We start from the raw sequence: 22,299 nt of genomic DNA, 5'->3' as shown, positions 1-22,299 counted from the left end.
TTCATTAAAGAGTACATTTTTCTGGTTACCTTCAGATTTCAGACATCCATTTCATCCATTTCTTTCAGTTACTGTATCTCAAAAGCAGTCATGGAGATTTCTTTACACTTTAAAAGAAACATGGTTACTCTGTGTGTTTTTCTTCTCAATGTTCAGAATTGCTTAAATGTTTAAAGAATTCTCAGAAGATTTGTTCAGAACACATCTCCCTGGGGGTCATACATGAATGACTTGAAATAAATGTTTATTTTTACGACGGTCTGCAGTGCGCATCTACATCTGGTGCTGAGCAGCCTGAACTTTGCCTCCCATTTAGTCTACCGACCGCTAGTCCCACCGAAACCTCTCAGGGCTGAGAGAATACCGAGTCTGCAGACCTTCCACTTGTGGGGCCTTTGGATTAAGCAGCCCTTTCTGTTCTTACTCCTCTTTAGATGTCAATGAATGTGCGACTGGCTTCCACCGCTGCGGCCCCAACTCTGTGTGCGTCAACCTGCTGGGGAGCTACAGATGTGAGTGCCGGAGTGGCTACGAGTTTGCAGACGACCGGCACACCTGCATCTGTGAGTGCCCACCCGTGCTCCAGGGTGCATGACTTTCCACTGTGGCTCTACAGGAGATCTGCTGCATGGTTTTCTAGGAAACAGACAGTTCACATGGGAAGAACCCAAAGCTATGGCTCAGTTCAGTCCTGTGTGTTGGGGTTTTGTTTTTGTCTGGGTTTTTGTTGTTGTGTTGTGCTATTTATCTATCTAAATAGAAATTTTTGATGTAAGTCATGGAAGGATGTTCACCTCTGTCAGGACTGCTGTGCAGCTTGATGTTTGGCCCAATCATGTAGTAAGACTATGAACTTTTCTAATACAAACAGCTCTAGGTAGAGGTCAAGTGTTTCTCAAATCAGAATGACATAGATTTTGTAATTTAAAGAGGCTTGTCCTATTTGATCGGAGAAGGCAGTGGCACCCCACTCCAGTACTCTTGCCTGGAAAATCCCATGGATGGAGGAGCCTGGAAGGGTCCTGAGGGTCCATGGGGTCGCTGAGGGTCGGACATGACTGAGCGACTTCACTTTCACTTTCATGCATTGGAGAAGGAAATGGCAGCCCACTCCAGTGTTCTTGCCTGGAGAATCACAGGGACGGGGGAGCTGTCTATGGGGTCGCGCAGAGTCAGACACGACTGAAGCGACTTAGCAGCAGCAGTCCTATTTGACTGACCAAAAGCTCCATTGGTAATAAATATACCCTTTCTAGAGTTCCAGATAAATACTTGACATAAGAGTGGATCCAAAAGAACTAGAATTCCGAAGTCATTTCATTGTTAGAGCCAGATGATATTAGAGAAAACCCACTTTTGAATCCAGTGAGATGAAAAGGTAGCAGCAATCATAAAGACTCGTGTGTGTGTGTGTGTGTGTGTGTGTGTGTACATGCACACGTACACACAGGCATGCCAAGCAGCAGTGTTCTGCTTTAGTCAAGGACATTTGCTGATGACTTATTTTCATGCCTAGTATTATAGACACAAACCAAGACCGGCACTTCTTAGATTGTAATTTGCATACAACCATCCAGGGATCTTGTTAAAATTCCTATTCCGGTTCACTGGCTCTGGGTTGGGGTCTGGGAACTGCATTCCTTATAAACCCCCAGGTGTCCCCATGCTGTTGCTGTGCAGATCACACTGCAAAGAGCAGGGCTCACCCATTCGCAGGCCAGGGCTCTTGGACATCTTTGCCTTCTTCTCTCTTCAGTGATCACCCCACCTCCCAACCCCTGTGAGGATGGCCATCATAACTGTGCTCCCGCCAGCCAGGCCCGGTGCATTCACCATGGAGACGGCTCCTTCAGCTGCGCCTGCCTGCCTGGTTATGCCGGAGATGGGCACCGGTGCACTGGTGAGTACCTGTGGGTGGCTCAGTGACCCTGAAAGTTGCTTTGGATGCACATCCCCACATCCCCAGGGCCTCTCAGAAACCTCTCCTTTCCTTTGACTCACACTCCCTGGAACTGCTGGAAGAGAAAAAAAAGGTGCCCTTTGAGTCAGAGGCCAAATGTGATTACCTTGGCACCAGACTGTTGAGCGAGTATGGTTGTCCTTGGAGGAGACGTGCCTGGATCAGTGCGGAGCTCCTGCCAGCTTGCAGTCTCCTGTTCCCTGGAGCTACTGTAGCTCAGAGGGATGCGAGGGAAAATTGTATATTCCCCTGGGAGGAAGTCTCCATCCTTCAGTCTCTTTAGCTAATGGCTTAATTCAGCACTTCCAGTCTTGCCCAATTTTTAGTTGCTATTCCCCTGCTTGAAGTGGTATTTGAAGCAATCTCTAAACATACATATAATTCTTTCTGTGTAATTTATTCCTTTGTCTCTCTCTCTCTCTCTGAAAGGGGAGAGGGAGAGAGAGAGAAGAAAAATCCACAGATATAAAAGGATATTAATGCATACCTAAGTACTCAAAGATTTCCTTCCAGAAATCTAACTATCTTTAAGACTTTATACCATATTTTGTAAAATCACTAAACCAGAAAGCAGGACTGACTGTTCAAATTTAACTTCAAGATGTATGAGGTTGTTACTGAAAAACTAGGCATAACACTCTGATTATAAATGTTCATGAAACTGGGATTAGTAGTACCTTAATATAGAGATCATTCAGTAAGCCTACATAATTCACTAAAGATCTTCATGTCAGTAATACACACAAATAATGGTTAAATGAGATACTTGGAAATGAGAGGATGGTGGGAAAGGAATCAGTTTTAGGAACAGAAATCGAAAATGCTGTTTTCAAATCGCTTTTTGCATCTGGCCCCGGAATACCTGGGTGCACTGAGCAAATCTGCTAAGAACAGCCTTATAACTCAGGACTTGCCGTTGTTCAGTCCCTCTTGTGTACGACTCTTTGTGATCCCATGGACTGCAGAATGCCAGGCTTCCCTGTCCTTCACTATCTCCTGGAGATTGCTCAAACTCATGTCCATTGAGTTGGTGATACCATCTACCCATCTTGTCCTCTGTCGTCCCCTTCTCCTCCTCCTCAAACAGAGAAGCCTGTTCTTAACTAGATCAGATCTTAAACAGATCGCATAGCCTGGCCCTGCCCTCCTCACCAGCCCGTTGGCTTCTCCTTCCCTTTCCCTTTGGTTTCATCTGGATGGGCTGAATGGACCAGCAGCCGAAAGCCACATGTTCTTGACAGAACAAATATGTCAGGGCAAGCACAGTCCTCTGCTCCTTTCCAGATGTGGGGCTTTTTGAACCTGGCTCTTGAACGTTTCCACTTCTGATGTACAGAAGCTTAGCTGTATGGCTTTCTTGAAAACACAGTTTATATTGAAATGACCCCAAACTGTGACTCAGTTCAGCCCTGAGGTGGTTTTTTCTCCCTAAAAACACCCCCAGGTTTAGACAGAGCTCAAGGGCTTTTCAAGTTAGGATGGAGTAGAGGTGTAAGTCACGGATGGTTGTCCCACTTGACAACAGACACTCTCTACAGATGGAGGCACCCTCTAGGTCTGGGGTGGTGGGGGTGGGAGGAGGCATCAGGTGATGCACACAAACCTCTCACGTTTCTGCTGAGCTCCACAGTAGGAATACTGCTTTTTCCTCCCTTGTAGAAACTCATCATTCAGTTTGACTTAACGCACTACTGGCTCTCAGAAATGAGAACCAGATAAAAAAATCTTGTCAGTAGAATTTCATATTTAAACATCTGGCTGCTCAGGTCAGTAGAATTTCATATTTAAACATCTGGCTGCTCAGGTCAGCTGAGATAGTGTTTCGAAAGCATTTCATTCCTTAGGTCTTTGGTTTAAAGCAAAGAAGTTGAAATTAATCGCCGCTTAGATGTGGTGAGGATTAAAATCAGAATGTTAATGTAGGTGAGCTGCTGCTTGTCCTAACCCCTTTGAGAATCATTCTCCCTTCTTTTAACTTCTGCTTGTCTCGGAGGACTTGGGTTACCTTCTGGGGTTGTAGTAGAACCTTGAAATTAGCTACTTTTCCATGCTGGGAGTTTTCTAGGATTGTCATTCTTTGCTATGGTTGCCCTCTTTCTGATTTCAGGGACATTTTCAATTGTCCCTATTTCATCTCTGCTTCTCTACTTTTGGGATTCTCTCTGGAACCCACAGACTTAAACATAGGCCAGGCCAATCTGTTGCTTCCCCAGTGTATTAGTAATCTATTGCAGCATAGCCATTTACCCCAAACATGTAACAGCTTAAAACAGTACACAGTATTATTATGTGTATGGTCTAGCTCATTCGTTTGCTTTAGGATCTTCACAAGGCTGCAGTCAGGGGGTCTGCCAGACCTGGGGTCTTATCTGGGGTCCAGGTGGGGAAAGAGGCTCATGTGGTTATCGGCAGGGTTCCTTTCCCCAAGGACTTTCAGGTCCCTGCTGGCTATTGCCTGGAGGTGACCTTCAGCTTCTTGCCACTCAGACATCTCCCACAAGGTAACTTTCTTTATCAAAGCCAGCGTCAGGAGGCCAGCTAGCAGGTTGGCAGTGACCATAAAAGTGATGTCTCCTCAGTATTGCTTTAGTGTCTTGGTTGGAAGCCAGCTACTCAAAGGAAGGGGATTATAGAAGACCCTGAATACCAGGAGGGAAGGGATCTTTGGGACCATCTATGAGAGGCTGCCTCCCATAGTCAGTTACCCTGTGGTTGCCGTCCAAGCTTCGGGGCCGTAGAAAGTAACAATCATTTTCCTAAAGACCTCTGCTGTGCATAAATCAGGCTGGGCTACTCGTGGAGGTGGCTTGCAGGAGAAGTGTATAAACGTGTGTGTGTGTGCATGCAGTTTTAAAGGCATGACACAGTGTGCATGTGTCCCAGTGACAACTGAGATAGAGAAAACAAGAGAAAAATGGCGATGAAGGCTCTGTTTTGTGAAGTGAGCACACTTAAAGCGCACATTCGTTTTCAGTCCATCAAACTGGCATTGAAAGAGTGTGTGGGTTTTCCTTTCTCCAGCCAGTTTGTTAAAAACCAGTTTCCCTGGGGAGGCTGCCCTTGGCTTTGGGTTCTCGACCTAGCCTGAGTCACAAGCAGGAATTATTTTTATGCAAGTAGAATGAAATCTTTTCCAGCTCCCCTCAGTCAGGGTTGATTTCAACCCTGCGTTGGCGTGAGCTGGATATTTCTCAGGCACGTTTGTCCCTGCAGCTCTTAGTGACTCTGCTGGATGGAAAAGCAGATTGTTGTGAGCTGAGACCTTTTCAGGGAGGAGCACATGTGAGTTGAGGAACTGGGTTACAGATGGCCCATCACCCACAGAAGGGCCGTGATGAGGGGTTCTTACACTGTTCTCGCACGTGGCTTTTGTGGGAGGAGTGCAGACTCTGGATAAGGTGTAGTAAAGTTGGTGTGGCCACAAGCGATGTAGAGACCAAGGCTTGAAGGGAAGAAGCTGCCTCTACTCAAAGGTCCCAGAGAGCAGGTCACTGCATGCCATGCAGGACCCTATGGGCACAGCCAGAATCCGGGTTCTGACTGAGTAGGTGGGGAGTGACAACTCATGGGCCTTCAAGCCTTTGTTGGGGTCTGGAGCGGGATCAAGGAGAGTTGGCGCCAGGGAATTTCACTGGGTGGTTCAAAAGCAAACCAGGGGAGGCACGGGGGGAAAGCTAGAGTCCAGGGGCTGGCTTTGTTTTGAAGGGATTTCAGCTGGGTTTTGGGTGTGGATTCAGAATTAAGGCAGGAAGAATGTTGAAGCACCAAAGCCTGCACTCAAAATAGAGAATTTTAAACACATTTTCCAAAGAGGTTTTTTTAGCTGCTTGGGAGCAGATAGAATGGAGAATTGCGCTGAGATTAAGCCATATGGCATTGTCTGACTGGCCAGAGACTCTCCTGTGCCTTGAACCTTGCTGCCTTGACCTACCAGCACCTGAAGACCCTGACAGTGATGGTTAAGCAGGCCCCTGTCCCCAGGGGTATAAGAAGAAACTCCTCCCTTGCTAAGGAGTTCAAAGTGCCTTTATACTTTCTGCTGACACCTGATCCCCTGGGAAGCTAGGAAGATTTCTCCTTTACACAAAAGCTCTGGTTCCCCCTACACTCCTCAGGGTTGGCCTTCTGAGGAAGGTGGGTAGCCTGCTCTGCACTCAGGCCCTGGAGTGGCTGGTGAGGCTCCAGTTCTCTGACATGGTGCGAGAGCCTCCAAGGAGGAGATGGGAGCTTGCTTCAGGGAATCTTAAGCTTCTCCAGCTTTAGGGGACAGGAGTTGTTCACCTGTGATGTTCTCAGTCTCTTCAGAGATTCTCCCTGTTCATTCGTAAGTTAGTCTCCCCATGACTTTGCCTTTGGGAGGATGGCTGCTCTTTCACGTCTGGTTGGCATTCCTAGGCCATAGGCTTTAAGAACACAACTCAGAACCTCTGGGGAATCCTCTTTCTCTTTGTTCAGAAAAGTAATCACAAGCAACTGATCTATGGGTTCTAGAAATAGGCCCTGTGTCTCAGGAATTCCTGCTTCCTGCCATTGCCTGGGGTTCCTGTTACCATGAGAAGTACTTTTAGCATATGCATTATGAATAGCTTTAATTTCCTGCATTTGGTTGGATGTTAATTTTTGCAGTTTGGTTTTATAGCATCATAGAAGGCACAAGGAACTGAATGGGCACCGATTCAGCCAACTGGACATTGGTATTGTCCTTCTGAACAGACAGGGCCAACCTCAAAGATAATGAAACATGACAATATACAGCCCTGACTGATCAGACTGGAGATAAGTTTCTGGTTGTTGTAATTAATGTGGTTTCAGTTCAGTTCAGTTCAGTCCAGTCGCTCAGTCATGTCCAACTCTTTGCGACCCCATGAATCGCAGCACGTGAGGCCTCCCTGTCCATCACCATCACCAACTCCCGGAGTTCACTCAGACTCACATCCATCAAGTCACTGATGCCATCCAGCCATCTCATCCTCTGTTGACCCCTTCTCCTCCTGCCCCCAATCCCTCCCAGCATCAGAGTCTTTTCCAATGAGTCAACTCTTCTCATGAAGTGGCCAAAGTACTGGAGTTTCAGCTTTAGCATCATTCCTTCCAAAGAAATCCCAGGGCTGATTTCCTTCAGAATGGACTGGTTGGATCTCCTTGCAGTCCAAGGGACTCTCAAGAGTCTTCTCCAACACCACAGTTCAAAAACATCAATTCTTCGCTGCTCAGCCTTCTTCACAGTCCAACTCTCACATCCATACATGACCATAGGAAAAACCATAGCCTTTAGTTTTGGTTAACTGAGGAGCCTACCACTAACCTTGCAGATAAATTTATAACCACTTTCCTGCCATTGTCAGTGAAAGGAAGGCATCCAGGCAGGCCAAATGCTCATCTAGGCAGAGTCTATCTAGGTGGCATTAACTTTGGTCGTGTCAGGCAGTCAAGGTTTTTCAGACTTCAGAGTGAAGTAATTTATGGGGGCCAAATGCCGGATCCGGAGGATAAGCAGTGTAAGTGATTACATTGCTAATTATGATGTCAGAGATTTTCCTTTCCCCTGAACAGAACATCTGTGCTGTGTCCAGTACATCTACTTACTGGTAGATGGGAAAAGCCCTTAGTGATGGAGAGGTGGCTCAGGGTAACATGGTCACAGCAGGGGTGGCACTGATCACCCCAGGAGAGAATTCATCTGGGACCTGGGAGGCTGGGCGAGGAGCTATGTTTGTCCCCAGCTGACTGACGTCACATTCAGGGCTGTAAGTCTCCAGCTTCCGGGGTGCCATGTGTCTCTGTCACAAGCTGTACAGAATCGACATAGTGCATTCCGTGACTCCTGTTCTCTTAGTTTAATGCTGATCATCCTGTCCCATGTTTTTTCCCTCTTCACACAATTTTAAAACTTTTTTTGTATATTAGCTCGGGTGTGACTGCTTTATTTTCCATTGAGCCTTGATCAGATCCACCTCCTTGATCCCCTCTTTGCTCAGGAAGACTTCCTGTCTCTGAAGATGGCTTATCTCAACTACTGGCCATTGGTTTCAGCAGTTAGATTGTCAGACTTTTTTTTTCCTGGCAGCAGGGTGGAGGGTAGAGGCGGTGTCTTGCTATTGTTAGCCTGCACTGATTTCAGTAAATAAAAGGAATGTAAGTCTGCCTTTGTTTGAAGTTTCAGGATGTTGCAGCTATGAGAAATATGAAAATTAATCTATGTGGTACTGTGTAGGAATGTTGGGACCTGAATTGTTTGTACTGAAAACCTGGACAAATTTAAATTTTCTTTTCTATGTGTTGTCTTAAATCCTCTGATAATATTTTTCTTATACTTTTATATTTCTTCTAAAGGTGGAAAGTAAATTTCTGACTAAAAAAAATTTTTTTTTAAATTTCTGAGTTTTTTGACATTCTAGGTAGTAGGAGTCTCTGAATATGTAAGACTGAATGGGTTTGTTAGTTGAAAAACTAAGTTGGAGCTTCACTGGGTTCTTTTGCATCTATAAATCAGTACTATAGGGAGATATTTCTCCCAGCAATCTTATCTGAGGTTATTGATGTTTCTCCCGGCAATCTTGATCCCAGCTTGTGCTTCCTCCAGCCCAGTGTTTCTCATGATGTACTCTGCATAGAAGTTAAATAAGCAGGGTGACAATATACAGCCTTGAGGAACTCCTTTTCCTATTTGGAACCAGTCTGTTGTTCCATGTCCAGTTCTAACTGTTGCTTCCTGGCCTGCATATAGGTTTCTCAAGAGGCAGGTCAGGTGGTCTGGTATTCCCATCTCTTTCAGAATTTTCCACAGTTTCTTGTGATCCACACAGTCAAAGGCTTTGGCATAGTCAATAAAGCAGAAATAGATGTTTTTCTGGAACTCTCTTGCTTTTTCCATGATCCAGCGGATGTTGGCAATTTGATCTCTGGTTCCTCTGCCTTTTCTAAAACCAGCTTGAACATCAGGAAGTTTATGGTTCACGTATTGCTAAAGCCTAGCTTGGAGAATTTTGAGCATTACTTTACTAGCGTGTGAGATGAGTGCAATTGTGTGGTAGTTTGAATATTCTTTGGCATTGCCTTTCTTTGAGATAGGAATGAAAACTGACCTTTTCCAGTCCTGTGGCCACTGCTGAGTTTTCCAAATTTGCTGGCATATTGAGTGTAGCACTTTCACAGCATCATCTTTCAGGATTTGAAATAGCTCAACTGGAATTCCATCACCTCCACTAGCTTTGTTTGTACTGATGCTTTCTAAGGCCCACTTGACTTCACATTCCAGTATGTCTGGCTCTAGGTGAGTGATCACACCATCGTGATTATTTGGGTCATGAAGATCTTTTTTGTACAGTTCTTCTGTGTATTCTTGCCACCTCTTCTTAACATCTTTTGCTTCTGTTAGGTCCATACCATTTCTATCCTTTATTGTGCCCATCGTTGCATGAAGTGTTCCCTTGGTATCTCTAATTTTCTTGAAGAGATCTCTAGTCTTTCCCATTCTGTTGTTTTCCTCTATTTTTTTGCATTGATCACTGAGGAAGGCTTTCTTATCTCTCCTCGGTATTCTTTGGAACTCTGCATTCAGATGCTTATATCTTTCCTTTTCTCCTTTGCTTTTTGCTTCTCTTCTTTTCACAGCTATTTGTAAGGCCTCCTCAGACAGCCATTTTGCTTTTTTGCATTTCTTTTCCATGAGGATGGTCTTGATCCCTGTCTCCTGTATAATGTCACGAACCTCCATCTATCGTTCATCAGGCACTCTGTCAGATCTAGTCCCTTAAATCTATTTCTCACTTCCACTGTATAATCATAAGGGATTTGATTTAGATCATACCTGAATGGTATAGTGGTTTTCCCTACTTTCTTCAATTTAAGTCTGAATTTGGCAATAATGAGTTCATGATCTGAGCCACAGTCAGCTCTTGGTCTTGTTTTTGCTGACTGTATAGAGCTTCTCCATCTTTGGCTGCAAAGAATATAATCAGTCTGATTTCAGTGTTGACCATCTGGTGATGTCCATGTGTAGAGTCTTCTCTTGTGTTGTTGGAAGAGGGTTAGCAGATGACACCACCCTTATGGCAGAAAGTGAAGAGGAACTAAAAGCCTCTTGATGAAAGTGAAAGAGGAGAATGAAAAAGTTGGCTTAAAGCTCAACATTCAGAAAACTAAGATCATGGCATCCAGTCCCATCACTTCATGGGAAATAGATGGGGAAACAGTGGAAACAGTGTCAGACTTTATTTTTTTGGGCTCCAAAATCACTGCAGATGGTGATTGCAGCCAGGAAATTAAAAGATGTTTACTCCTTGGAAGGAAAGTTATGACCAACCTAGATAGCATATTCAAAAGCAGAGACATTACTTTGCCAACAAAGGTCCGTCTAGTCAAGGCTATGGTTTTTCCAGTGGTCATGTATGGATGTGAGAGTTGGACTGTGAAGAAAGCTGAGCACTGAAGAATCGATGCTTTTGAACTGTGGTGTTGGAGAAGACTCTTGAGAGTCCCTTGGACTGCAAGAAGATCCAACCATTCCATCCTAAAAGAGATCAGTCCTGGGTGTTCATTGGAAGAACTGATGCTGAAGCTGAAATTCCAATACTTTGGTCACCTCATACGAAGAGTTGACTCATTGGAAAAGAACCTGATGCTGGGAGAGATTGGGGGCAGGAGGAGAAGGGGATGACAGAGGATGAGATGGTTGGATGGCATGACCGACTCGATGGACATGAGTTTGGGTAAACTCTGAAGTTGGTGATGGACAGTGAGGCCTGGCACGCTGCAGTTCATGGGGTTGCAAAGAGTCAGACACGACTGAGCATATGGAGATAGTGCCAATAAGGAAAGGAAAAAATAAACTATTGTTACATATATTTATTTATTGTAGTGTTACTGAAAGGAAATGGTTTATGGGCTAAAGGTTAGTTCAAAGGTAATAACTTCCTGGAATTTACTGTAGATGAAAGATGCCAGGATATATTTCTGTGTGAGAGACCACGTTTGACTTCTACACTGAACGTGTCCCTCGACTCTGTACCCTTAAGCTTGCCTTTAAGGTGCCGGTATGTTTCTGCCCCTGCCCGAGGGTCTTCTGAAGCGGATGCCTGGGTGTCGATCCATGCACACTGAGGCACGTGTAGCACAGTCTGTGTTCAGTGAAATCATGCTCCTTCCTTCCCTCCTTCTCTGTCCCTGACTGCTGCAGATGTTGACGAATGCTCGGAAAACAGATGTCACCCCTCGGCCACCTGCTCCAATACCCCTGGCTCCTTCTCCTGCCGCTGCCAACCTGGATATTACGGGGATGGATTTCAGTGCACACCTGGTAAGGTCTGGGAGGCCTCCCCATGTAACTTTGTATCACTTAACTCTGACTTGCGGAGTGCAGGAAATAGTCTGAAGTCTGTTTTAATCTCAGTGGGGAAAATAAGTATGACCCTTGTAGGTGGACCCCGCTGGTTTACTCTAAGCTAGTAACCCCAGCCCTCTTCCCAACATGTTGATGGGGAATCACTCTTGCTCCTGCCACCTATAGAAGAGGTGCAGGGATCTGTTTTGTTCACCTTAGAGACCCCAGATGCTGCTGATGAACTTGTCTGTTATGGTCTAAGCACTCCCCGTCTGCATGGGGCGTGGGGTGTGGTTTCCAAGCACTCAAGAGTTCATGCCAACTGTAGGTTGCCAAGGCAGACTGCTGCTCCTTTGTTGAGTTGTTCAAAGATAGGAAGAATTTTTTCTTTTAATACAGAAGAACTTTATTAATGAAACAGCATTGGTTTGGTATCATTTTAACCAAAATAATTCCTATACAGATCCATGAGCTCACTATTCAAAGATCACTTTTTACCACTGAGGAAGGTTCCATAAGTACCAGTCTTGGCTTTTAATGTACGAGAGTAAGAAATGGAAAATTACTTCATTTTTTAAATTTTGATTACAGTTTTGATTTTGATCGCCAGTTGCCAGTTTTGATCCTTTCAATAATATGAATTATTATGGCCAAGACATTAGTGCTTCTAAGATTCATATAAGTAAACATTGGTAATGTTTGCTCTAGATGTCTATATACCCTTGCTTCCACTATAACATTCCTTTTTCTTTCCCCTGTTTCTGGGGAAAGATTTTTCAGGTCCCCGCCCTGCCTCCCCCCACCAAAAAAAAATACAGAGAAATTCCGTTTCACTCATGCCTAGTCTTTAAAAAGTCTTGATTAAATTCCAGCTGGGATTTGAAGAAATCAGATGATTGGGAGGTGCCCTAACAGAATGGTTCAGAATCCTGTTAAATTTATTAAGATAGGCATGTATTAAGGAGAGTGATCCAGAAGGGAGCCAAGAGAATGAGACGTTAATTACAGAAAGAGGGGCATGTTCCTTTGTGCAGACTCTTTCCCATGACCAGGCCTCTCTTGGTGCTGGTTTGGCCTTGGTCGCCATTTCTGCTAGTCTCATCTGCATAATAGGGTCTGCTTTCAAGGGTGAGAGAACACTCTGTGCCCAAAATTCAAAAGTATTTAAAACCCTGCCAGCCAGAAAGAGAAATAAATCCATGATTGGATTGAGAAACAGCTTGAAATAGTAAGCAATGACAGATGCCCACGTGTAAGTGACGTGAGGTACTCCTTTCCCAGAGGCTGACTGCTGTGTGTGCCTTGTTGGGTGGTCCCCCGAGAACTGATGATCTGAGTTTGGCATGTGGACCAGGGGTGATCCTGGCAACTTCTTCAGGGAATCCCACCCGGTGACAATGGCGAGTGTCTGAGGAAGTAGTATTTCCCTCTCTGGGTCCTGAGACACATCTGGGTGAGGAAGTCAGTCTTTTTTCTCCATGATGTTTTAAAAAGAGCTTTGCTTCCCGAGGGTTATGAGCTCCAGCGGCAACCTGGAGCTTGCCCCAAACATTGTGAGTCTTGGAGTTGTGCTCCTTTGGTTGGAGCTCTGAAGATTTTATTCACCATCTTCTGGCTTTCCAGGTGCTCAAATGTAATGTTTCCAGCTGTTCTTTGAACTCACTGGAGGTTTTGACCAAAGGAGGGACATGAGATGACTTTATTTTTTTTTTTAAAGGGACTCTTTCTGGCTGCTGGTTGAGTTTACAGCAGGGCAGGGGGTGGGGAGCAGGAAAGATGATGGAAGCAGGGAAGCCAGTAAGAAGGCTAACATACGTAGTAATTCTGGCATGAGATGACAGGGGTAGATGTGGTAAGATGTGAAGATATCAGCCGACATGTTTTGATATATCAGATGTAGAGTGGGAGAACGGAGTCAGGGTTTAGTGAGTCTGAGCAATGGAAAGATGGAGATGCTGCATAATGCTATGCAGAAGTCTAGGGGAGAGAAGCTTTGAGGGGAGAAAGCCCAGTTTTTGTTCTCCTCTGAGATCTGTTACACATCCACATGGTGATAGAAGTAGATACTTGGCTGTGTGATTCTGCAGGCTCTGAGTTGCAGGAATTAATGAAGGAAAAATACCTTCTATCAGTACTTAAATTCCTGTAGGTCGTCCTATCTTAGGAGACTGTCAAGTTAAACCACGTCAAGCAGAGTCCTCTCAGATAGAGAACTGCTGTATCTGGGACAGAGCCTTGGCAGCCCTGTAGAAGCAGTCTGGGAAAAAGCTGCTGGTAAGGAAGCTGCTCTGCCACGGAAGCTAACAAGAGTTTCAGCACGGTTGTGAGGAAGGAAGGAGGAAGGATGGGGAAAGATGCTGGAGAAAGGGAGGGACCAAGCAACACGACGGGAAGCTGGGGCCTCAGCTTTGAGATAAACCCAGGGCAGGGTGGCCAAAGGACTTCAAGGAGCTGGAGTGTCGCAGTCTGTATCAAGTTGTTTGCCACCAACTCTATGATCACACATACTAATTATAGTCAGTTTTACTCAATAGTTTTCCAGTGGACAGATACGTAGGGCCACACGTAAGCAGGGCATTTGGTAATACTTCCTAAGACACACTGGCCAGTCTCGACAGCCCTCTCAGATGCAGGTCCCAGAGTTTGAAACAGAAAGAATAAATATTGGCTTTAAGCATCATGTAGGCCACTGAGTCCCCAAGGAGAGTCCCCAGGAGTGCTGTTAGCAGAGGCCCCTTCCCAGGCTGAGCAAGGCCCGCACCCCAGATGTTACCGCCTCTTGTTCTTTCCTGATGTGGCTGGGTTGATGACATTCCTCCTGGCCTGAGGGTCACAGGAGCATCAGGACAACCCCTTCTCCCGATCCCCAGCAGAACCTCCTGGAGCACTTTGCTGCTCAGGGCCAGAATCCCGGGGCTTGGCTGAGGCCTCATATGGACATGAGGAGGAAGACGACGAGGAGGCCAGGCCTGGGGATCTTGAACCACATGCTACAGTCTGTCCTTGGCTCACACTCAAAGGCTTTTTGTCCACATCTGCTCAGAGCCCACCCAGAGGCCCCGGACCGTCTGTGAGCGCTGGAGGGAAAGCCTGCTGGAGCACTACGGGGGCACCCCCAGGGACGACCAGTATGTGCCTCAGTGCGACGACCTGGGCCACTTTACCCCGCTGCAGTGCCATGGCAAGAGTGACTTCTGCTGGTGTGTCGACCAGGACGGCAGAGAGGTGCAGGGCACCCGCTCGCAGCCAGGCATCACCCCTGCATGTAAGCACCCCAGGGCAGCCCTCCCTCCCCTCTGCCGTGTTGAGGTCCCTGTAGGGAAGCTGCCAGCTGTGGGTGAAGGTGGGGGAATGAGGGGCGAACAGGTCCAGTGGAAGAAGTCGCTGATGGGCTATGCTGATTTATAATCTTGTCCGCCCCAGATCCCAATGCGGATTTAACGTTTGGTTTTGTCATCAGCAGTTGCTGTAATTAGAACATCTGGAGCTCAGTTCAATATGTAGTCCCACTGCCTGTTCCCACTACTCTGAGCCCGGGGTGTAAGGGGACACGTGTCACCCTGGGGCCCCAAAGAGAAGCTGACACAACACTGGCTCTGGATGTATTTTTAAGGGGGATGTTCTGCTTTGTTCAAAGGGAAATACTTTGTCATCTTCCTCCCCAGTAATTGGCAGTGATTTGTATAATTGGTCTTTGGGAGAAAAAACCCTGGAAATTAGAATTTCTTTTAAGGCACATCTGGGGCACATCTGTCCAGGGTAAAGAACTGCTGATGTTTCTGGAGGCTCTGGCAAATGGGGAAGTAACTTTTCTTCTCCTCTCCACTGACCGTTTCCTTCGCTCTGCTCCTTCTACCTCCCTCTTCCTCACCACAGGTATACCCACCGTGGCTCCACCCACGGTCCGGCCCACACCCCGGCCCGACGTGACCCCTCCACCAGTGGGCACCTTCCTGCTCTATGCCCAGGGCCAGCAGATTGGCCACTTGCCCCTCAATGGTACCAGGCTTCAGAAGGACATGGCCAAGACCCTGCTGTCGCTGCATGTAAAGTGGACTTCTCCCCTGGGGGTGGGACTGTATTGGATTATCAGATCTGGGCAAGGTCTGAGGTGCGGGGGTGCTCCTCGAGGGCTTCTGTTTGGCAGTTGTCTTTGGGAACCTTACGCACAGAAGGGAGGGTGCTGTTGCTGGGAGCCACATTGGACTGATCAAGGCCACTTTCTCCAGTTGGTGTGTGGGGTTTCAGCTATGTGGAAAGTGAATTTCAGAGTTGTCAGGATACTGAGGCAGCGTTGGAGATCCACGGGAAAATGATAGGTTAACCCCAGCCCCCAGCGTTCTCTTTAAGCCATAGACATCTCTGCAGATTCTGGAAGTCAACTAGTGATAGCCTTGTTGCGGACCCCTGCCCTCCTCTTTGGTCCTGTTGATCAGCTGCTTATCTTCTCTGAATCTGTCATAGATGAAAATATGGGGAGCACGTGATCCTGGAGAGGAGGAGACAGGGCTTTCCCCAAGGGATGCTAGCTGCTTCCCGAGCTGACAGCTTCCCTATGGTCAACACACTCCATTTTGGAGCAGGGATTTCTTCACTAAGATGGGAGGAAAGAGAAGGGAGTTCAGCAGAAAGGCACTGACACTTATAATGGGTTCCCCTCCCCACTTTAAAGATTTGAATTGTGTGTTATTCCAGACACTAGCTGCTGATTTTTAGTTTCTCTACAAGATTTAAGTGGGACTTTTTCCTCCAAGAAATCTTGAAATCATTAATGGGCTTATGAATCCCATGATCCCCTGGGTTAATGGAGGCCTGTATAGATGTGCCCCCTTGCTCAAAATAGGTAACTTTCAATTTTCAAGTAAAATTGAAAATTAAAATCCTCCTATATAAAACTGCCCACTTTCCCACAGTAGCCTAATGCTGCTTTTCTTGTCCTGACTCCTCTCCCAGTCAGGCCACCCCCAGGAGGCTTTGTTAGGCAAGCAGGGAGCTTGCGAGACCTCAGGGACAGCCTCGGTGTTGGCTTTGCACATCTGCTGGGCTTCTCAGAGCAGGAGTCTGGGCTGGAAATTCAGTGAAGCAACTTCTGTGCAGAATTTTGGAAAGGAATATCACCGACTCAGCACTTAAAAAAGGATTTTGTCATTTATTTAGCAATAGGGAAGGAGGGGAGAGCTCCCAAGACAGAAGTCAGGTGGCCACCATTCCCCAGTTCCTTCAAGTTGTAATAGACTTTCTTTTACACTAGAGTACAGCCCAAGGACTGCTTTGTAGTAAGACGCAGAGGCGAGGGTTAAGGGTGTCTGCACTTCAAATAGCAGAAAGATCTCACTGACAGGGCAGGGGAGGGTTGATTTCATTATATGTTGGCAAATTTTAGAGAGGCTTTTTCAAAAAGTGCTGGATTACATTTGGCAGTCAGTTTTTGTCCAGTGAAACATTACTTACTTTGCTGAGACTAGTATTTGTCCTCTAATCACTGAATGGGCTGATCTTTTCATGAAATCACTCTTGCTTTTACCACCAACAATAATAATGCTTATTGAAAGCTTACAATGTACTCATCACTGGTTGGGATACTTTATAAGCTTTTATGGTATTAATGTTGATAGCAGCTGTGTGAAGTAGGTTCTGTTAACCTCTGTATGCCTTTGTCACCTTATCTGCAAAATGAAGGTAGTGCCGAAGGAAGTGGCCAAGCCTGGCGCTGGCTCAGGGAAGCCAGCCTCCATCGCCTATACTTCTGCCCACTGTGCCCCGCTGTCCGTAAAACCGTACAGTGCAGCTGGTCAGTGCTGCCATGAACAAACGAGTGAGGTGGCTGAGCATGAAGTCGGGGGAAGTGCAAGGAATCCTAATTCTTCCAATTCTGTGTTTTGGTCACACAGGGCTCCATAGTCGTGGGAATTGACTATGACTGCCGGGAGAGGATGGTGTACTGGACAGATGTTGCTGGACGGACAATTAGCCGCGCCAGTTTGGAACCAGGAGCAGAGCCCGAGATGGTCGTTAACTCAGGTCAGCAGCTCCACCCAGAAGACACTTCCCATTTCATTTCATTCTACTCAGTCCAGGTTATTTGCTTGCTTTGTGCCTAAGTCTCCCATCTACCTTCTAGATAGGACTCTGACCAGGAAGGGTTTGTGTAGGAACTCAGGGAGTGGCCCCAGCCCTGGGGACGCTTGGTGCCACCAGGCTTGGGGTGGGGGGTGGGTCTTATGAGGGTAGAGTGAACATGAGGCTAGAGTGAACTAGACATGGCAGGAAAACCACAAAGGACCTACCCCTCTATTCAGCCTGTTTTTTAGAGACTCTCAAGACTTTCCCCTTAACTGTGGGAACATAGTAGACCTCTCTGCTTCAGATTCTCCTTTCATAGCTGCGGTTGCTTCAGTCTTGCCTTTGTTTTATTTCAGGTCTAATAAGCCCCGAAGGTCTTGCCATCGACCACTTCCGTAGAACAATGTACTGGACGGACAGCGGCCTGGATAAGATAGAGAGGGCCAGGCTGGATGGCTCTGAGCGTCGGGCCCTCTTCCACACGGACCTGGTGAACCCTCGTGCCATCGCTGTGGATCCAATCCAGGGGTCGGCTGGGCTTCCCTAATTCTCCTGTTACCTGTTGACCCTCACTTGAAGCCCTTGGGTTCTAAGTACGGTGTAAGGAGGGTCAGAACATGAGCATAAAAGTGCACGTTAATTTAACAGTATTCACAGAGGATCTACTAGGTGTCAGGCACTGTTCAGGCAAAGACAGAAGTCGTCTAAGTTCTACTACGTTCTAGGAAATAAGACAGTAAACTAATGAATAACAGAATAACAAGGAAATTACTAAGCCTGTGATGTGGTATGTAGAGAATTCAAGAGTATGTGAGAGAGACTGGGGGCTACTTTGGATCAGGCCAAGCCTGCGACTTCAACTGGAATGAGGTGGGTCTCCCTCCAGCAACACATTAGGAAATCCCAGTTGTTAAACCCATAGTGGGGTTACCTGTGTAAAATGGCGCAAGTAAGCAAAACTCAGACACCAGACGTGTTATTCCTCTGGCCCCTTTTCACAGTGGCAGTGGTTAACAGAACAGTTTCCTGTCTACAATAATTGCTAAGGTCATCAACTGGGACATACAACCTTCAGCTTTAACTTTCAGCAGAGTTTTTGACTCTGAAATTTGGATTCTATGCATTGAGGAAGGTTTATCTTTCTCCATTTCATTTACCACAGCAACCTGTACTGGACAGATTGGAATCGAGAAGCACCTAAGATTGAAATGTCGTCTTTAGATGGAGAAAACAGAAGAATTCTAGTGAATAAAGACATTGGACTACCCAATGGTTTAACCTTTGACCCCTTCTCCAAACTGCTCTGCTGGGCAGATGCAGGTAATACTGTTGATGGAGTGCAAATACAGAACACTACAGCGTGCAGTGAGTGTGAGCACTCTGATTTTACAACAAAACCAGATCCCACCCTTCAGAACGTCTGGTTTAAATTTATAACACTACAGCAAATGCTCTACGCCTTTCACAGCAGCCATCCCCAGCCTTTCTGGCACCAGAGACTGGTTTCGTGGAAGACGGTTTTTCCATGGCCGGGGGAGGACAGGACGTTTTGGGATGATTTGAGCAGGTTATATTTACTGTGCACTTTATTTCTATTATTAATTGTATTAGCCCTGCTTCAGATCATCAGGCATTAGAGCCCAGAAATTTGGGACCCCTGTTTTAAAGGACACTTTGTAACGATTGTTACAGTGAACTTCCTGAGGCCTTATGTGTATAAATGAGGCAGTAAGTTTGAGAGCTAGTTCAATGTCCAACTTATTTTTTTACTGCTTTCCCTCCCCCAACACAAGCACTTGGCACATCTTTTAGGTTAAAAATAAGTATTATACACTGTTGGAATCGACAGGCTTAGATAAATGAACAAAGGTTATTATTTTCTTTTCTCAGTATTACAACATCTATCAGATCAGATCAGATCAGTCGCTCAGTCGTGTCTGACTCTTTGCGACCCCATGAATCGCAGCACGCCAGGCCTCCCTGTCTATCACCAACTCCCGGAATTCACTGTCTATAAATATCTGTTATTCTAACAGTCAGTATGCTGTTATGCTGGGGACATTCTTTGAAAAGCGATGTGGCAGGATGGCTTCCTTTAGTAATAAATTTGGGCTGCCTGTTCCCAGGTTCTCTCTCTCTGTTGTATAATTTCATTACTATTAGTACAACTGAAAAGATAACTTTGTTTCATTAGATACTAAAAAAAAAAAAAAAAAAGCTGTTCTTAAGGAATTTGATTTTAATAAAAGGGACGAAAATGCAGGTGGGTCAATATTACAACCCAGCTGCCCAAAACAAGTGATATTTTTAATAGGTATTTGAAATTTACTTAAAGGGTTCCATGAGAAAACGGCTTCCCCAGTGGCTCAGCTGGTGAAGAATCTGCCTGCACTGCAGGAGACCTGGGTTGGGAAGATCCCCTGGAGAAGGGAATGGCTACCCACTCCAGTATTCTTGCCTAGAGAACTCCATGGACAGAGGAGCCTGGTGGAATACACAGTCCATGAGGTCACACTTGGAAATTCTTGCCTTGTTTAGCTATTAAAATATTTACATTGAAAAATACAAGTCAGGCTAGTATTTTACTTTTTATTCCTGCATAGAAAATAATATAGTCTAAAAAAAAAGGATTTCAGTTAAAAGGCAGCCTTGGCTATTATCATACATTGCTTACAAAGGGCAGGTATTTATCCAAATATTTTAACAGTTTATGAGCTCACAGGTAGACTTCTTTAACACTGATTTAACTTTTATCTCTATTTCCTCCTCTGGGAGAAACTTAGCCAGGTTTCTGTAAATGCAATCCTGTTTTCCAAAACAGAATTAAGAGTTTAAATTCCAGTAAAAACTAGAATGCTCTTAAACAAACTGAAGACTGGTAATAGAACAGGAAAATTTTACAGTTTTTAATTTGTATTATTGCAATGGTGATAAAACATTCCACCTTTGTTTTCTCTGAGAATAAATTTACTTGCCACTGTTTTTGGTAAAAGAAAAAGAATTTTTTCATCATATAAAAGGACCTTTTTGTTTTAAAAGGAACTAAAAAACTGGAGTGTATACTACCTGATGGAACTGGACGGCGTGTCATTCAAAACAACCTCAACTACCCCTTCAACATTGTGAGCTACGCAGATCACTTCTACCATACCGACTGGAGAAGGTAAGCCTGACACACTCTGGACAAGCCTGAAAAGGCAAACTGTCCTGGAGGAGACAGCACTTGTTGTACCACGTTAGTAAGTGACTTTAGTAATTAAGCCCTATGCTTAAGGTTTTTTTTTCATTCTTTCTTCATTAGTAGATAACATTCTTCAAGTGTTACTGAAGACTTTTAAAAGCATACTTTTATATCACCCAGAAATTTATGAGGTATGCCATTTTTAAGCTACATGTGAGCAATACTATTTGGTAATAAACTATCCAAAAAGCAAGGACATTAGTCTGATCTTCAGAGAATAAAAAATGACATGGACATATTAGTTGCTCCCCAGGAGAATGAAAAATACTATACCTTACACTAGTTTGCTAAGAGGAACTGGGAAGCATTAAAAATAAGTGTATGTCCTTCCACTCCACCCCCAGCAATTCTGATTTGAACAGTGGTTCTCAAACTGTAGCATGACATCAGAATTATCCCGTGCTCTTGACAAAGCATATTGATCAGTCCCATTCTAGAATCTGAGTAGGAGCCCAAAGAATCTGTACTGCTATCCAGTTCCCAGATGATGTAGAGAGAATCACTGATACAGACAGATCTTCAGAGTCCGAGTCACAAGTCACAGTTAATTTAAAAAATGTATTTGAGAAGTCTGGCAGAGATTTCGCTTATTGATAAACTGACTTTTTCTACCCAGTCTTTAATCCTATGAATTCACTCTTCCTTTCTGTTACCAGGGACGGTGTTATAGCAGTAAACAGAGATACCGGCCAGTTTACTGATGAGTATCTCCCAGAGCAGCGATCTCACCTCTATGGGATAACTGCAGTCTACCCCTACTGTCCAGGTAAACAGCTGCTCAGGCAGCTCCTTTTGGATCAGCTGAGTAGAGGATAGATCTAGTAGCTGATCACCCTTGGCCTGCTGCCACCACCAGTGAGAGCCATTCTGAGCTAGAAAAGCTCCTGGCCAACACATAGGGGTGACCATTCTGCTACCTTAAGTCTACCAAGCTTATTTCCCCTTTAAAAAGACTTGCTGTTGCAAATTAGATATGAAATACTCACATACTGTTCCCTCCCTCCACAGGAAGAAAGTAAATATGGACTTGGAGTTTACAATTGGAATCTGGACCCTAAAGAGCATTTACCAGGAACAAAGGTGAAAGTGAAGAAGGAATTGGCCATTAGAAGTTCCTGGACATACAAGATGAACATTTTCAGGCAAAAAGACTAAGTATATTTTGTGAAAAGTTTATACCTCAATCCTTACTACTGTATTTTTAAAAAACAAGTTATTTCAAGATTAAAAAAGGCAACAGAATTTTAATTGTTGCTTATAAGCAACTTTCCATAAACATTTATATCATATTTAAAAGGTCAAATTCATTCAACTAAGAACCAATTAGAGCACGCTGAGACCCTAAATCTGATTTTTGCTTTCTGGACAGAAATTAAAGCACACGTGATCAGTATAAAAATACAATCCTAAAAGATCATAAACCCTGACATAGTTAAGACAAGGTTAATGCAGAACTGATGGGAAATAACCAACTTATTTATAGTTTCCCAACAAAAGTTCTAAGGGTTTTTTTTTTTACCTCTACATCAATGCATTTCTATTTATATTAAAAGGTGCTAGAATGTTTCAATTTGTATTTTCTGATCCTGTAAGTCCCTCTATAGGATTACCCACGAGATTACATTTATATATAAATACCAAAGATGTAACAGTTCTCAAATTTTCTAGATTACTCCAATAAAATATATTTTTAAGTTTTCCTATGACTTAAGG

At 44.9% G+C, this 22,299-nt stretch overlaps 1 protein-coding gene across 1 annotated transcript in view; it reads left to right on the top strand.

Annotated features, from left to right (window-relative positions):
- Positions 1-22,285, top strand: part of NID2 (nidogen 2) — a 92,634-nt gene extending 70,349 nt beyond the window's left edge. Inside the window, exons 10-20 of the mRNA XM_019968677.2 lie at positions 435-563; positions 1,757-1,900; positions 11,139-11,258; positions 14,326-14,547; positions 15,159-15,328; positions 17,174-17,303; positions 17,702-17,873; positions 18,508-18,665; positions 20,385-20,508; positions 21,243-21,352; positions 21,595-22,285. Coding sequence (XP_019824236.2) covers positions 435-563; positions 1,757-1,900; positions 11,139-11,258; positions 14,326-14,547; positions 15,159-15,328; positions 17,174-17,303; positions 17,702-17,873; positions 18,508-18,665; positions 20,385-20,508; positions 21,243-21,352; positions 21,595-21,605 — 1,490 coding nt within the window. The 3' untranslated portion in view covers positions 21,606-22,285. The remainder of the gene's footprint in view (positions 1-434; positions 564-1,756; positions 1,901-11,138; positions 11,259-14,325; positions 14,548-15,158; positions 15,329-17,173; positions 17,304-17,701; positions 17,874-18,507; positions 18,666-20,384; positions 20,509-21,242; positions 21,353-21,594) is intronic.
- Positions 22,286-22,299: the final 14 nt, after the last annotated feature.

The sequence above is a fragment of the Bos indicus genome, chromosome 10, assembly GCF_029378745.1.
Source record: "Bos indicus isolate NIAB-ARS_2022 breed Sahiwal x Tharparkar chromosome 10, NIAB-ARS_B.indTharparkar_mat_pri_1.0, whole genome shotgun sequence".
NCBI classification, from domain to species: Eukaryota; Metazoa; Chordata; class Mammalia; order Artiodactyla; family Bovidae; genus Bos; species Bos indicus.
This window is presented reverse-complemented; position numbering and strand designations above follow the sequence as displayed.